The 13,472-nt window shown below is 46.4% G+C and overlaps 1 protein-coding gene across 6 annotated transcripts in view; it reads right to left on the bottom strand.

The window, feature by feature from the left end:
- Positions 1 to 1,118: 1,118 nt before the first annotated feature.
- The window catches only part of mgaa (MAX dimerization protein MGA a), a 31,512-nt gene continuing 19,158 nt past the window's right edge, over positions 1,119 to 13,472 (bottom strand). For 4 of the 6 annotated variants that reach the window (XM_086181922.1, XM_086181923.1, XM_086181925.1 and 1 more), the window contains exons 15-27: positions 12,735 to 13,146; positions 12,465 to 12,644; positions 12,138 to 12,371; positions 9,786 to 10,495; positions 9,303 to 9,422; positions 9,088 to 9,199; positions 7,393 to 7,597; positions 6,994 to 7,102; positions 5,526 to 5,637; positions 4,392 to 4,769; positions 4,179 to 4,313; positions 4,023 to 4,103; positions 1,119 to 3,813 (exon numbers count right to left, since the gene is read on the bottom strand). In XM_086181922.1, the coding sequence (XP_086038048.1) occupies positions 2,654 to 3,813; positions 4,023 to 4,103; positions 4,179 to 4,313; positions 4,392 to 4,769; positions 5,526 to 5,637; positions 6,994 to 7,102; positions 7,393 to 7,597; positions 9,088 to 9,199; positions 9,303 to 9,422; positions 9,786 to 10,495; positions 12,138 to 12,371; positions 12,465 to 12,644; positions 12,735 to 13,146 (3,948 nt within the window). In that variant the 3' untranslated portion in view covers positions 1,119 to 2,653. The remainder of the gene's footprint in view (positions 3,814 to 4,022; positions 4,104 to 4,178; positions 4,314 to 4,391; positions 4,770 to 5,525; positions 5,638 to 6,993; positions 7,103 to 7,392; positions 7,598 to 9,087; positions 9,200 to 9,302; positions 9,423 to 9,785; positions 10,496 to 12,137; positions 12,372 to 12,464; positions 12,645 to 12,734; positions 13,147 to 13,472) is intronic. The other 2 variants (XM_086181924.1, XM_086181921.1) reach the window with 2 other exon arrangements.

Here is a 13,472-nt window from a genome sequence, read left to right on the forward strand (position 1 = left end):
CCACCAGTCTGGTGTTTACTGGTGGATCTGATGTAGAACTGAACCTCCATCATCCACCAGTCTGGTGTTTACTGGTGGATCTGATGTAGAACTGAACCTCCACCACCCACCAGTCTGGTGTTTACTGGTGGATCTGATGTAGAACTGAACCTCCACCATCCACCGGTCTGGTGTTTACTGGTGGATCTGATGTAGAACTGAACCTCCACCATCCACTGGTCTGGTGTTTACTGGTGAATCTGATGTAGAACTGAACCTCCAACATCCACCGGTCTGGTGTTTACTGGTGGATCTGAGGTAGAACTGAACCTCCACCACCCACTGGTCTGGTGTTTACTGGTGGATCTGATGTAGAACTGAACCTCCAACATCCACCGGTCTGGTGTTTACTGGTGGATCTGAGGTAGAACTGAACCTCCACCACCCACAGGTCTGGTGTTTACTGGTGGATCTGATGTAGAACTGAACCTCCACCATCCACCGGTCTGGTGTTTACTGGTGGATCTGATGTAGAACTGAACCTCCACCATCCACCGGTCTGGTGTTTACTGGTGGATCTGAGGTAGAACTGAACCTCCAACATCCACCGGTCTGGTGTTTACTGGTGGATCTGATGTAGAACTGAACCTCCACCATCCACCGGTCTGGTGTTTACTGGTGGATCTGATGTAGAACTGAACCTCCACCATCCACCGGTCTGGTGTTTACTGGTGGATCTGATGTAGAACTGAACCTCCACCATCCACCGGTCTGGTGTTTACTGGTGGATCTGATGTAGAACTGAACCTCCACCATCCACCGGTCTGGTGTTTACTGGTGGATCTGATGTAGAACTGAACCTGCTAGTCTCCAGCTACTAAGAACCACACACCTAATTGCACGTCACTCACCTGGAGATCGGGGAACCGGATGTTCCACTAGGAGAACTCATTTATTTGCTCAACCCTATCCCCATGTCACTGTTATATTTCTTGATTTGTGTGAGGCATTTTTCCGATTCTGATCGTTATTTCTTCTTTCATATTACACACACGAAATATCTTAAGATACAAGCAACATAACCCTACAAGTGGGTGGGGCTCCCAGACCCATTAGTGAACAGAAACATACGTGACGTCCATATTCAAACTTTATTTAAATTAGTGACACCTTTTGATGACCTCTATTTACATCAGAGAAGTTTTCAAGTACAAAAATACCAATTTAAGAAAAGAAGTTATTGACTGTACAAACATAAAATGAAGCAGCTTCATATTTGCCAGGTCACATGGGCCAGAGACAGGAGTCCAGGAGGCAGCTGCCAGTTCCTTTAAACAGTCATAATGTTTGATGTGTACACAATTCCTCCTGAACGGAACGAACCTGAATATTCGTAAAACTCACACGAATGACACACTTGGACACTCAAAGGTGAAAACTGATGTAATAACTGAACAAGTCTTTCAGGGTCACTGCCAAGTCCCATCACTGTAGTGTCACACCAAGATTTGCCTCGATCCTGCAGGGGATCGGTTTTGACTCACATTCATGTAGTTTTTGGTCAGAGAATGTCTGATAATGATGATGACAATGCCAAGTTATCTGAAACCTTTTTGGCTTCCAGTCATTTGAGCTATTTGTTCTTCTCTGAATGTGACTGCACAATTCTTTCCCTCAGGTCAGATGTTAGCAAATTGACAGTGTTCCCAGCTAGTTCTTCAGCTGGCTTAGCTTAGCGAGCAGCAATAAATATGAACTTGTCATGAAAATGTTTGTGAAGCAACAGGTTTCATGATCATGCTGACGTCAGCATGTTGTACTCGTGTGTTGTCTTCAGCTTTGTCTTATCTTGTGTTGAAGTGATGCCCTGCTACCTGGAGGCCGAATGTCTCCATTGTGTTTGCAAACGCTCCTTCCTCAGGTGCTCGAACGGAGCTAAATCATCTTCTCAAATTAACAACTGCAATTTGAAAAATGTAATGTTTCAAGTCAGCAGCAGTATGATGAGGTTTGTTACGTTTCACTGAAGTTCAAAAAATATCAACCCAAGCAATTTTCAGTGAGCGACCAGATGCCATTCAGAAAACTAACATTTTAAAAGTTGTTAGTTTATTATCATGGCAACGATCTGACAAATCAAGAATTCATATTTTTCCAAATGACCATAATGTTGACATTTCACCTGTTTATGACAACAAATGAATCAGTCAAAACTTTGCTGATAATGTCATGACCCAGACACCACAGGATCTCTGATACTTCCATGAGGCGGTGAGATGATGATTTAGTCCCGGTGATATCGGCAGAGCTACAGACGTGGGAGCCGCTCATTGGTTCCAAATGAGAGAAGAATATTTGCAGGTTGAATTTATATTCATGAAACTGGATGGTGCTCTGCATTACGTCTAAAACGTTGCACTTAAACAATGAGCACGAGGACACAGAATCACTCGTTTACTGACAATTAAAATAAACATTCACATCTTTGACCCTCAAATGGCACTTTTATCTCCAGCTGCTCACTGGACGCAGCTGGAGATAAATCACTGAACCTTCGTCTGAACAGAACTTCTGATGGTCTGTAAGCTTGATCGTCTGAGGCCACGCCAAGGCAGCAGCTGAGCTCCTGATTAGCCATCAGAAGGCATTAGGAGCTCTCTGAGGCGCTGTCTCATCAGCTGGGTGGAGCTCCTCTTCGTCCCAAAGGAACCAGCCTCGGCATTGGCCTCCACGCCATACTGCCCTCCGTCTGATCCCCCACCGCTGCTGCCACATTAATGCAGGTAGGGTCTGTTGTCTTGACTCCACCCACCTTCATTTGCAGCAGAGGGGGAGGAGCCAGAACACCCCCTTTAGGCTGTTCATCAGCAGGGCCTGGCCATGTATGGCTGTTAAGCCCCGCCCCCTCCAACTCAGTGTTGACAGCATCATCAGAGTCAGAGTCCAGCTGCAGGAGCCAGGGACTATGGGCGTGGCTCTGCTCCACCTCCTCCTGACTGTCCTTCATCAGTTGCCCTTGCAACACTGGCGTGGAGGCAGCCGCCTGCTGGTTGAGGAGCACAATCTCGTCGAGGAGGGACGTCAGACCTTCTGAGTCCCTTTTCTCTGGCTGATACTCCGCCCCCACAGGCCCCACCCCTATGACATCACAACTTGTAGCAAGTAGTGAAGCAGCAGGCGATGACAAGCAGGATTCAGCAGCAAGGTCAGCTGGGTCGGACGTGTGATCCAATCCTGATGGGATTGTGAGTGCCAAGTGGCGCCGGTGAGGATGGGGCGTTGGCTGTTGTATTTGTGTCGCAAGGTGTTGAGTTGTCGTCGGGTGCAGTTGAGTCGTCGTCGGGTGCAGTTGCGTCGTCGTCGGGTGCAGTTGCGTCGTCGTCGGGTGCAGTTGCGTCGTCGTCGGGTGCAGTTGCGTCGTCGTCGGGTGCAGTTGCGTCGTCGTCGGGTGTTGTATCGTCGAGTGTAGTGTCGTCGGGTGTTGTGTCGTCGGGTGTTGTGTCGTCGGGTGTTGTGTCGTCGAGTGTTGTGTCGTCGAGTGTAGTTGTGTCGCCGGGTGTAGTTGTGTCGCCGGGTGTTGTGTCGTCGAGTGTAGTTGTGTCGTCGAGTGTAGTTGTGTCGTCGGGTGTAGTTGTGTCGTCGGGTGTAGTTGTGTCGTCGGGTGTAGTGTTGTCGAGTGTAGTTGTGTCGTGGAGTGTAGTTGTGTCGTCGGGTGTAGTGTTGTCGAGTGTAGTTGTGTCGTGGAGTGTAGTTGTGTCGTGGAGTGTAGTTGTGTCTTCGGGTGTTGTGTTGTTGGGGGCTGAACCAGGTGCAGCAGGTTGTTGAAGTTTGCTGCTGGGGAAACAAACTCAGTTGACGTGAAATATTTCATATATCTGAATTTCAGGTACTGGTGAGGTCATACCTAGCCACTTAGCTAGTTAGTTGCATATAATTCTGCTAGCTAGTTAGTAATATGTGAAGTGACTTCCCTGGCTAGTTAGCAAGCTGGTTATCAGTGACATTAGTGACAGTGAGTGGGGCGGAGCTGCGGTAGAGCTTACTGATAGGTGGGTGGGGCGCCGAGGTGAGATGAACCTGCTGGGTGGTCAGACTTGGAATGTTGAGGGTGACCGAGGCCACACCTACAATCCAGACAGGAGGACGGCACTAAGATTATCCAGAAAGTCACAGGAGGTGGGGGGTGTGTCCTCACCTACCTGGTGTCGGAGACTGCAACACGGATGATCCTGCCACCACTGAGTTCAATGTTAGGACTGGTTGCCCTGGCAATCCTGCGCCGACCAGCGACAGAACCTCAGTGGGTACCACAGCCTGAAATGTGGGAGGCTCACCTGACAACAACACAGACAGGTTATCTCAGAGACCCACATCAATGACTGATGAATAACCGATTGATGTGAGAGTCTCACCATCCACACTCCTGGCCTGCTGGGACCACGAAGAAGTCTTAGAACGAGACAAGATGTTGGGCATCGTCCTTGGCCTATCTCGCACTGCTGGTGCATTGTGGGAAACAGTAGGGAGGGCCAGTAGGGGTGCCACTTGTGTGACCTTTTGACTGCAAGTGTGTGGCTGCTGGACAGGAGGGTGGGGAGGTGAGATGGTGGGCGGGGCCACTAGGCTGGGAGGAGCTTCTTCAGTCTGCAGCTGTGATACAGAGGATATCCTGACATCATCAGCTGCTTCTTCTTGTGCTGGCAGCTGAGTGGTGGTCTGGAGTGTCTCCATCCTGCTTTGTTTGGACGACAGGTGCTGCAGCTTCCTCAGGATCCTCTGCTCACTCTTGCCTGCAGCAACAAACACAAGGCAGGTTGCAGCACCACCTACAGGTCCTTTCAAGCCACGATGTAACCTTCTGATGCATGAAGCTGTTGGCACGCCGACCATTTGTCATCTCCACACTCTTGCAGGTTGAAAAAGTTCAAGTGCGGCAACAAACAAAAGACACTGATACAAAGATGATGTAAAAGTGAGCCCACTTTGCTGGTTTGCATACACACCAGTGAGACCTCATTAAAGTGAGTCTGGAAAGCCTGGAAAATGGGGCCAAACTTCCAGTATGACACCACGGCGGCAAGATGTCACAGAGTCACATGATAATTGCAGTCACAGTTCAATGGCATCAAGAAGGCTGAAAACTTGCGTTACTGACGAGTGACACTTCTCATCTGACGGGGGAGGAGTTTGATTCTTACCAACCAGTAATTTACACTGGTGCATCACCATGACAACAAACTGGTCTTACTAGGTTTTGAGATAAAAGAACTGATGTGAAAAACTGGTTTGTAGTATGACAGTGAGAAGACACGCAAACTCTTTGTTCACAGCTGTAAAACAAGTTGACTTTGCAAGTGTGAGGGTGCTGATACACGTATGAGCCATGTTGCCAAGATTGTTTTATCTTACTATCAAATTTAGTTTTCTTGAGACTTCTCAACATGGAAGAGATGACTTTAAATTCCTGAAGTGCCTGTGTTTTCCCGTCTGTGACTGGTGGGAGAAAAATATCACTTCCTGTCATGCAGCATTTGTGTCATCATCACCTGAGCGCTGTGACACGGCTCTGATGTAAGTGTCTCTCTGCCGTCTCAGACAAGATTTTTCTCTCTTCAGTTCTTCTGTCTGGCGCAACAGAGCCTGAATCTCCAGACGAGCCTGGACCACAGAAAACAAACATTCATCTTCAGTTACACCAGTGGGGATCATCTTCATCTTCATCTGAGTTCAACTTTCTTCAGGTTGATGGAAGAAATCAAGTCACTTTCTGACAAACATAGAAAAAATTACTCAGTAACATAAATTACAATAAAATGATATCTACTTAATCTCACATATACCGTTCCATCAGGTAGAAGCATGGTGTGTCTTTTTAAAAATGTGTTACTTAAAACAAAAACTTTTCTCGTACATTTACTCATGACCTTTCATCCAACTACTAGGAGATAAAATAAGAAAAGATAGTGAATGTTGGAGTGCCAGATATAAGTGACAGACATATCTGGACGGTCTGATCGGCTTGTCTGTTTGAGTGTATTTGTGAGTATTCTCGGTCCTCCGGGTCATCGTAATTCCCCAAAAATAATCAGTGAAGGCAGCTGGACTCTCCTCCTGTAAGTGAAGACGTTTCTCCTCTCATCCAAGAAGCTTCTTCAGTTCTACATTTCTGGTGGAAGGTATCAGGTATACATTCACCCAGGGGGTGGTGGCAAAAACAAACGGTCTACAGGAAACCCACCCACACGGATCAGTCTCTCCTGTTTGACTCACACCACCCACTCGAGCACAAACTAGGGGTGATCCGAACTCCCAAACACAGAGCACAAAATATCCCTTCTAAAACAGATGGGAAGAGAAAGGAACACAACCACATCCACTCAGCTCTCCAAAATTGTGGGTATCCAAACTGGGCTTTCATTTAAACTGCCAAGAAGCCCAGGGAGGATAAGAAAGATGAAGCGCATCGTCATCCCGTATGTGGGAGAGGTCTCAGAGAAACTCAGAAGGATCTTTATCCCACATCAGATCCCTGTGCACTGAGGCCCAGCAACACCCTGAGGCAAAAACCTGTCCATCCTAAAGACAAGGTTCCAAGGCACAAACAGAGTCATGTTGGGAGACAAAACAACCACTGAACAAACGCATGGTGCCACACAGGAGGGCCACAACCACAGGCCAGGACTCAGCAGTCCACCTCAAGGAGAAGGGGCACTGCTTTGAAGGACCACCTGATGAGCCTCTTGTTCTGGCCTGACCACCACTTGTTTTTTCTTTGCCACCACCCCCTGGGTGGTTCTATACCTGACACTTCCCACCAGAATTTCAGAACTGAAGAAGCTTCTTGGATGAGAGACGAAACGTCTTCACCTACAAGAGGAGAGTCCAGTTGCCTTCACTGATCATTTTTGGGGAACTCCTAGTTTGAAGGAAAATGTGATCAGGTCCTTTTCTGCGAAGAGTGTGTTGTGTTCCTAGGGAGAGGTGGAGTGTCACTTGGCGGGTTTGTGGATTTACCTGCCCCAACAGGTGATGCTGACCCAAGTCTTTTATGTTCAGTACAGAGCTGAGAGCTTCGAAAGCGTGTGACACATTCAAATCGCTGCGTGATGGCATCAACCTGCTACTGTGGATGAAAATCAATTCAAAGATGTTAAGTTGCTTCAGGTTAGTTTGGTGTGACACCAGCACACATTTCCAGATTGATGTCAAAAAATATTGATGCCATTTTTGGCATTCGATTAAACCAATATTCTTCTGAGTCATGGTGGTGTTACATTGAATTCACAGCAAAAAGAGCTACGCTGCTGTTAAACATTCTTCATGAGTGCAGCAGCTTGCCATCTATAGGAGGTGCCCAAGGTTGTCAGTCTTCCAAAAGAAGACAGGGCCTTCCTATTGATCATTGCTTCTTACTGTGAGTTCCTCCTGATCCTGGCCAGCATCCTTTGAGCTACATTCAGAGGACTCTTCTCCAGCATGTCCTCAGCAGTGTTCTGAACCTCCTCATCTTTGATCAACCATTCCATTGCTTTCCTCCAATCAGCGTCCAGTCTTTCTGAACTTCCTGTCTGTGCAACTGGTGATCTGGCAGATCTGCAAATCAACTGATGGCTTTTATCTGCACAAACAAACCAAACAAAATATTTAGCAAAGAGATAAATTATTCATTCAATTCCTGCAACCAGAATCTTCTTGCATGTCATTTGAATTTTCAGTTCCACCCTTGACACTCAAACATGGTGCCTGTCCGTTTGTCCTCCACTGAGCTGCTCTGTAAGTGCAACACCCCGTAGTGGTGAATTTTAGTCTAGGAATTAGCTCTGGTGTTCAGCTTCACATAAAACCAGTTTGTACATGTTTCCTCTGCCCAAAAACTTTCTAAACGATCTCAAGTCGACCTCAAAGGCTCAAATGAAGGAAAAACATAAACTTATTTTTTGTGATTGTATTAAGTCCCAGTACACAAAGATCATCACTGTTGCTCTTCAGAATTTTTCATGCAAGTTCTTTCATTGGCCTCGAATTACAGTTTCATAGTCCAAATGATCCACACCAGGACATGACAACACACCCACGAGATGATCCCCCATTTAATTAACTGATGCTGTTGGGACTAGGCTTGTCCCAATTGGCAATCAGAGCTTTTATCAGCAATTTAATGGATGGATCTCCATGGACAACTGGATCATCTATCAAAATTTAAGAGTACTTTAAAAAAGTTTGATTATTCTCTGAAAAATGAACCGACTCCTTTACTAAAAACAGTCACCAGCTGTTGTTGACTCGACTTTTTGCTCTGCTATGTTTGTAGTTTCCACCCTCTGTTAAAGCTGCCATTAAGAAGTACTAGTGAGGAGCGTTGGTGGCGCTAGCTTGAGGTGGATTAGCAGCCCAGGAGGGACAGTGAATCTACAGCATTAATGTTGCTATGTGACTGTTAGCATCATTAGCAACACTAGCAGTTTCATCAGAGCAGTGTTTCAGCCGGGCAGCGATCACGGCCCCCTGGAACCGACCATTTAGAGACTTGGACCTCTTCTGTTGTAGCCTTTTTTTTGTTTTTTTTTTGCATCGTAGCATTTTTGTTTGCCACTAACTAGCTCTGTACACCATTCTTGCTGCCCATCACTGATGAAACTCCTCCCACCCCTCATGTGATTGGATTGTAAATCAGTGATTTCCATTAAACAGCACTGGTCAATCTGCGCGGATCACCCAACCCTAGCTGACTTAGTTCCATATTCTTCAAGTAGCTACACACACACCCTTGTACTTATGTCTTTGTGAGGACTTTCATTGACATAACACATTCCCTAGCCCCTCACCCTAACCATCTCAACTGACTGCCTGACCCTAACCTTGACCCAAAACCTAACCAGAACCTGACCCAAAACCTAACCAGAACCTGACCCTAACCTTGACCCAAAACCTAGCCAGAACCTGATTCTAACCTCAACCCTAAAACGGCTCCTTGAAGAAGCTAGGACCGGCTAAAATATCCTCACTTTCCAAAAATGTCCTCACTCTGTTGGTTAAATACGTACTCTAGTCCTCAATATGTAGCAAGTACAACACACACACACACACACACACACTTCATATCCCTACCTGCTGTGTGAATGATGTCATCAAGGATCTCAGCCCTCCTCTTTGTAAGCCTGCGCTTCCTCCTCATTAGTCTAATTTCGGTCGTTCTCAACTCCCGGATCACCTGAACCGCCTGAGGCCAACAAAAACACTGGCTTTGTCTTCAAACACACTCAAAGGCCAAATAAAACAGCAGAATCACTGTAAACAGGGAGGACAAGAAAATGCTGAGTGACCTTCATCAAGGTGGAAACCTTGGACATGTTCTCAGTAACTCCCACTTCCCTCCTCAGACTGTTGAACAGCTGCAACATCTTCCCTCGACGCTCTCTCTCCAACACATTGTGAAGGTGACGCTGCAGAGGAGCAACATGATGATGATGAAGATGCTACTCATCAGCAATGTTGGCTTGTACTGACAAGCAACATCATCAGGTTTGATATGATGTTTGTGTCAGGAAATCTGGATGGAGGCAAGTAATGACGCGTGCACCTGAGGGCACCAACGGAAAGTGACCCCTGACCACTGGAGACTTTAAAATAAGTGACACTTGACTTCTGGAGACCCTACAGGAAGTCTTTTGACCTCTTACACTAAGGGCAACAGAAATACTAGGGGTACCGCCTGCCTCCATTGGACATTATTTTAGGTTGCATCCTACAACATTTCGATGTTACAAACTCTCTTACAATTTTTTCAAATAAGTACTTCTTCTTACTCTTGGGTGCTTTATTCCATCCTTGCCCGACTCGTCCTCAAAGTCTGAAGAGTTCTCCGTCTCGCCACTTGAAGAATCCAATAGATCCACTACTTCCACTACTTGCCTTGTCCCACCCGCTGCCTCCTGAGTCATGCCCCCCATCTCATCATCCACACAGATAATGTCCAGGTCTACAGGGTCACTGGCCAGCTCTGGTTCAGTGTCAGGGGGAAGCACAGGTGTGACCTCTAACCCTGGAGATGTTGAAGAAGCATCCACACTTGCTGCAGGGGCCTCAGCAGTGCTGGTTTGAGGTTGCTGATGAACTAAGGTAGGAGAGACCAACACAGTTTTGACGCCAGGCTCCGCTCCATGTCCTGTGGAGGCTTTGAGGGAGATGAGGTTGACTGGGGTGGTGTGCAACGGCTGGAGGGTTGTCAAGGAGCCTGGGTCAGTCACCATCTTGGTAGGCAGATAGGATGGACCTTGAGAACAGTTCATGACAGTATGATCTTTGTCGGAGTTAGAAGGAAGGACTTTGAAGGTGCACATCCCCTTCTGGCTCAGGAGATCAGAACCACAGTGGGCTGGGACAGAGAGGTGAGGCACAGAGAATGACATGAGGCCTGAGGTGGAAGCGGTCACTGTGGTTGGTGGTGTCTGATGAACAGCTGTGTTGGCTGGAGTCTGAAGCGGCAAAGATGGGATGACAGATGTTGAGGAGGAACCTAGAGGGAAAAAACAAACACACCCAAACTTAACTGCAAACTTTGTCAGTATCCAGGCTTTGGTACCACAATGGAGACATGAAACCACCATGGCTTTCTTCCTGGTCAGATTGGGCAGCATGTATTCTAGACCAGAGGCTCTGTACCTTCTCCACCTTCTGGACCTCAAGCAGATAATCCGTTATCTGCAGACCCCAATCAGAAGTGAAGTTGCTCAATACTGATGTGTAGTTGCTGATGTTGACAAATATTTAATCATTTGATCACCTTCTTCTCATTGAATTGACTCATCTTAAAAAAAAAACACCACCACCACCACCACAAAAAAACACAAGATACTGTCATGAGTGAATAAGAAATAAATAATTACAAAGTTAATGCATAACTGGAAAACTGCTGTAAGCGGGCCCCTGCACCACCCGCCCATCAGGGTGTGTCATTGCTTCCTGCATCCAGCAGATGCCACTAGGGAGCACACATGAAGCATCCACGACATAGCTGTACATCCAATCAACACAGCACATTCCAAATTTGATGTCATTCAGATGACACAACATCTGACATACTTTGTGCAGACACCAGGTGATGCTATGGCTTAGGGTCAATACTGACCTGTAGATGTGTTCAAGGTGGGACATTAATCAAACGTGACGATGAGCCAGATCGAACCACATAGGTGTTACAAGTTTTGTTTTTCATCAGCAGAGGGCACTTGCATCGACTTGCTTACATGATCTTGCTGTTCAACAAGTGAAAAGCGCAGATTGCAATTTTGATGACGTTTGTACAAATTTTCATTAAAAATCATCTTGTGGAGTAAAGTTAAAACAGTTTCCTGTGTCCTGGTAGGCCTGGGCGATATGGACTAAAAATAAAATCTCCGATTTTTTTCACAAATAATTCCATTTCTGATTTTTTCCCATGGGTAAATTTTTCCACCACAGTAAGCTGTTTTTTTAAGTGGGAGTTTGTTGGTCATAGGGGTCTTGTTCCCCTCGCAAAGAGCGGCATTCCTCCCACTCGGCTGGATGCCTCTGTTTTAGATGTTGAAATAAGTTCGTTGTGCTGCTGCCTTTTGTTGCAATGGGCTTCAGACAAACTTTGTAGCGTGCAGTCACTTGTTCAATGTCTGGAGCCACAAACTCAAACCAGTTCCGAACCACTGATGATACCACTACTACTACTACTCCTTTCTTAGAAACAAACCTCTCGCTCTTGTTAGCCATGTTGCTGCTACGTGTGTGCAGGAAACAAGGGGGAAGGCTGAGGGGGAAAGCTATGGAAGCTCCTGGGGGGGGCAAAAGGTGTGCCATAGCAAGAGGAGTTAAAAAAAAACACAAAAAAAAACTCTAATTTTTAAATCTTTTTTAAATCGTCCACAACAAAAAAACTTGAATTAATCCATAAAATCTATATATCGCCCAGGCCTATGTCATGGCAAAGCATCAACATTCACTGCCCTGTCGTGGCCACATAGTGTGACACAGCCTAAAAGGTTTTGCAATTTAACATTTGCAAATTGTGAAGAGACTCAGGTGAAGCCCCAGGAGGAGTTAGTTAAAGTATGACTCCTGGAAATGACAAGAAATAAGTAACATAATTCAAAATGGACCCCACTCTGATGACCCCTGCTTTGACTCACCTATCTTGAGTGGCTGGTTGGGTTTGACAGGTCTCAGCTGGCTGATGGGAACCAGCTGAACCAGTTTCCCATCTGGTTTGCGGTAGTACTGGATACCTGATGGTGCTGTAACTGGCCTCAGAATCATTTTGTGAGTGGTGGAGTGGGGGACCGGTGGCTGGGGGGCCGATGCCCTCTGGAGGGGAACCTTTGTATGAGGAATTGGAACCTGAACCATATGAAGTATCTGAGACCCTGGAGACACACAATGATAAGATACTGTACATAGCATTATGTCTCTTGAGGGATCAATCATAATGAGCCATGACAGTGTTGAGCTGGCAATACCCTTTGTGGTGGCGGAGCTTCCAGAAGCTACTGGCAGCAATCTGACACTGTTGGCTACTGCTGTCGGGCCTGGACACAAAGTCAAATTAACAACTCGGGGTGTGGTTCCCACTGGGACTTCAACTTCAGACTGATTGGAGGCAGCTGATTGGTCAGTTTTCAAAACTGCAGTTTGAGCCACTATGACACACAGATTGCATTTTGAGAGGTTTCACATTCTGAAATGTAAATGATCAATCTTTAGGTGAAATACAAAGAAGGAATTTCTACCTGCAGGAGGCACTGGGACGCCAAGCACTTTGACTGACTGTCTAGCACCAGGCTGGGAGATGGAGATGTAGGTGATGGTAGAGGGAGAGGCGGAGGAGGGAATGTAAGTGATGTTGGGAGTAGAAGTAGGTAGAGAAGAGGAGGGGATGATGGAGGATGGGAGAGAGAAGTTGGGAGCAGAGGTGGAGATGGTGAGAGAGGAGGTGGAGGCAGAGGTGGAGACAGAGGAGGTTGTAATAGAGGTTGAGAAGGAGTCAGAGAGACCAGACAAAGCCAAGGTTGCAGCAGAACCATGTGGCTGCTTGTTGGACCTGACCCGGCCAGTCAGATACGCTGCCAGGCGATTTGCTGGGTGCAGAGCCCCCATCCCCCCCAACTGGATCTTAGCCAGAGGATAGAGCTTTCCATTTACCTGAAGAAACACAAGAATGACATTCAAACAGTGAAAATGTTTTAAAATAATGTCAAGACCAAAAGCAAGTAGCGCCACTGTCTTGTAATACCATTTTGTTCCTCAGGAGGCAAAAATGAGTCATTATAGCTTGGAGAAACTTGCTTCAACAGTTCTAATAATACAGCGACATCTGATGGAGTGCAAAAACAAAGAAGTAGTCCATCAAATTCAAGATGTCGTGGAAAGATTAATTCAACTTACTGACACAAACTTATAAATAAACAGGGTTTTCTTTTTATAGTCTGCAGGGTGAATTTGGTTGGTTACACCCAAGGATGGGACAG

The sequence above is a fragment of the Aulostomus chinensis genome, chromosome 17 (assembly GCF_037954235.1).
Source record: "Aulostomus chinensis isolate RoL2024-O1b breed Wild chromosome 17, RoL_Achi_v1.0, whole genome shotgun sequence".
Classification (NCBI taxonomy): Eukaryota; Metazoa; Chordata; class Actinopteri; order Syngnathiformes; family Aulostomidae; genus Aulostomus; species Aulostomus chinensis.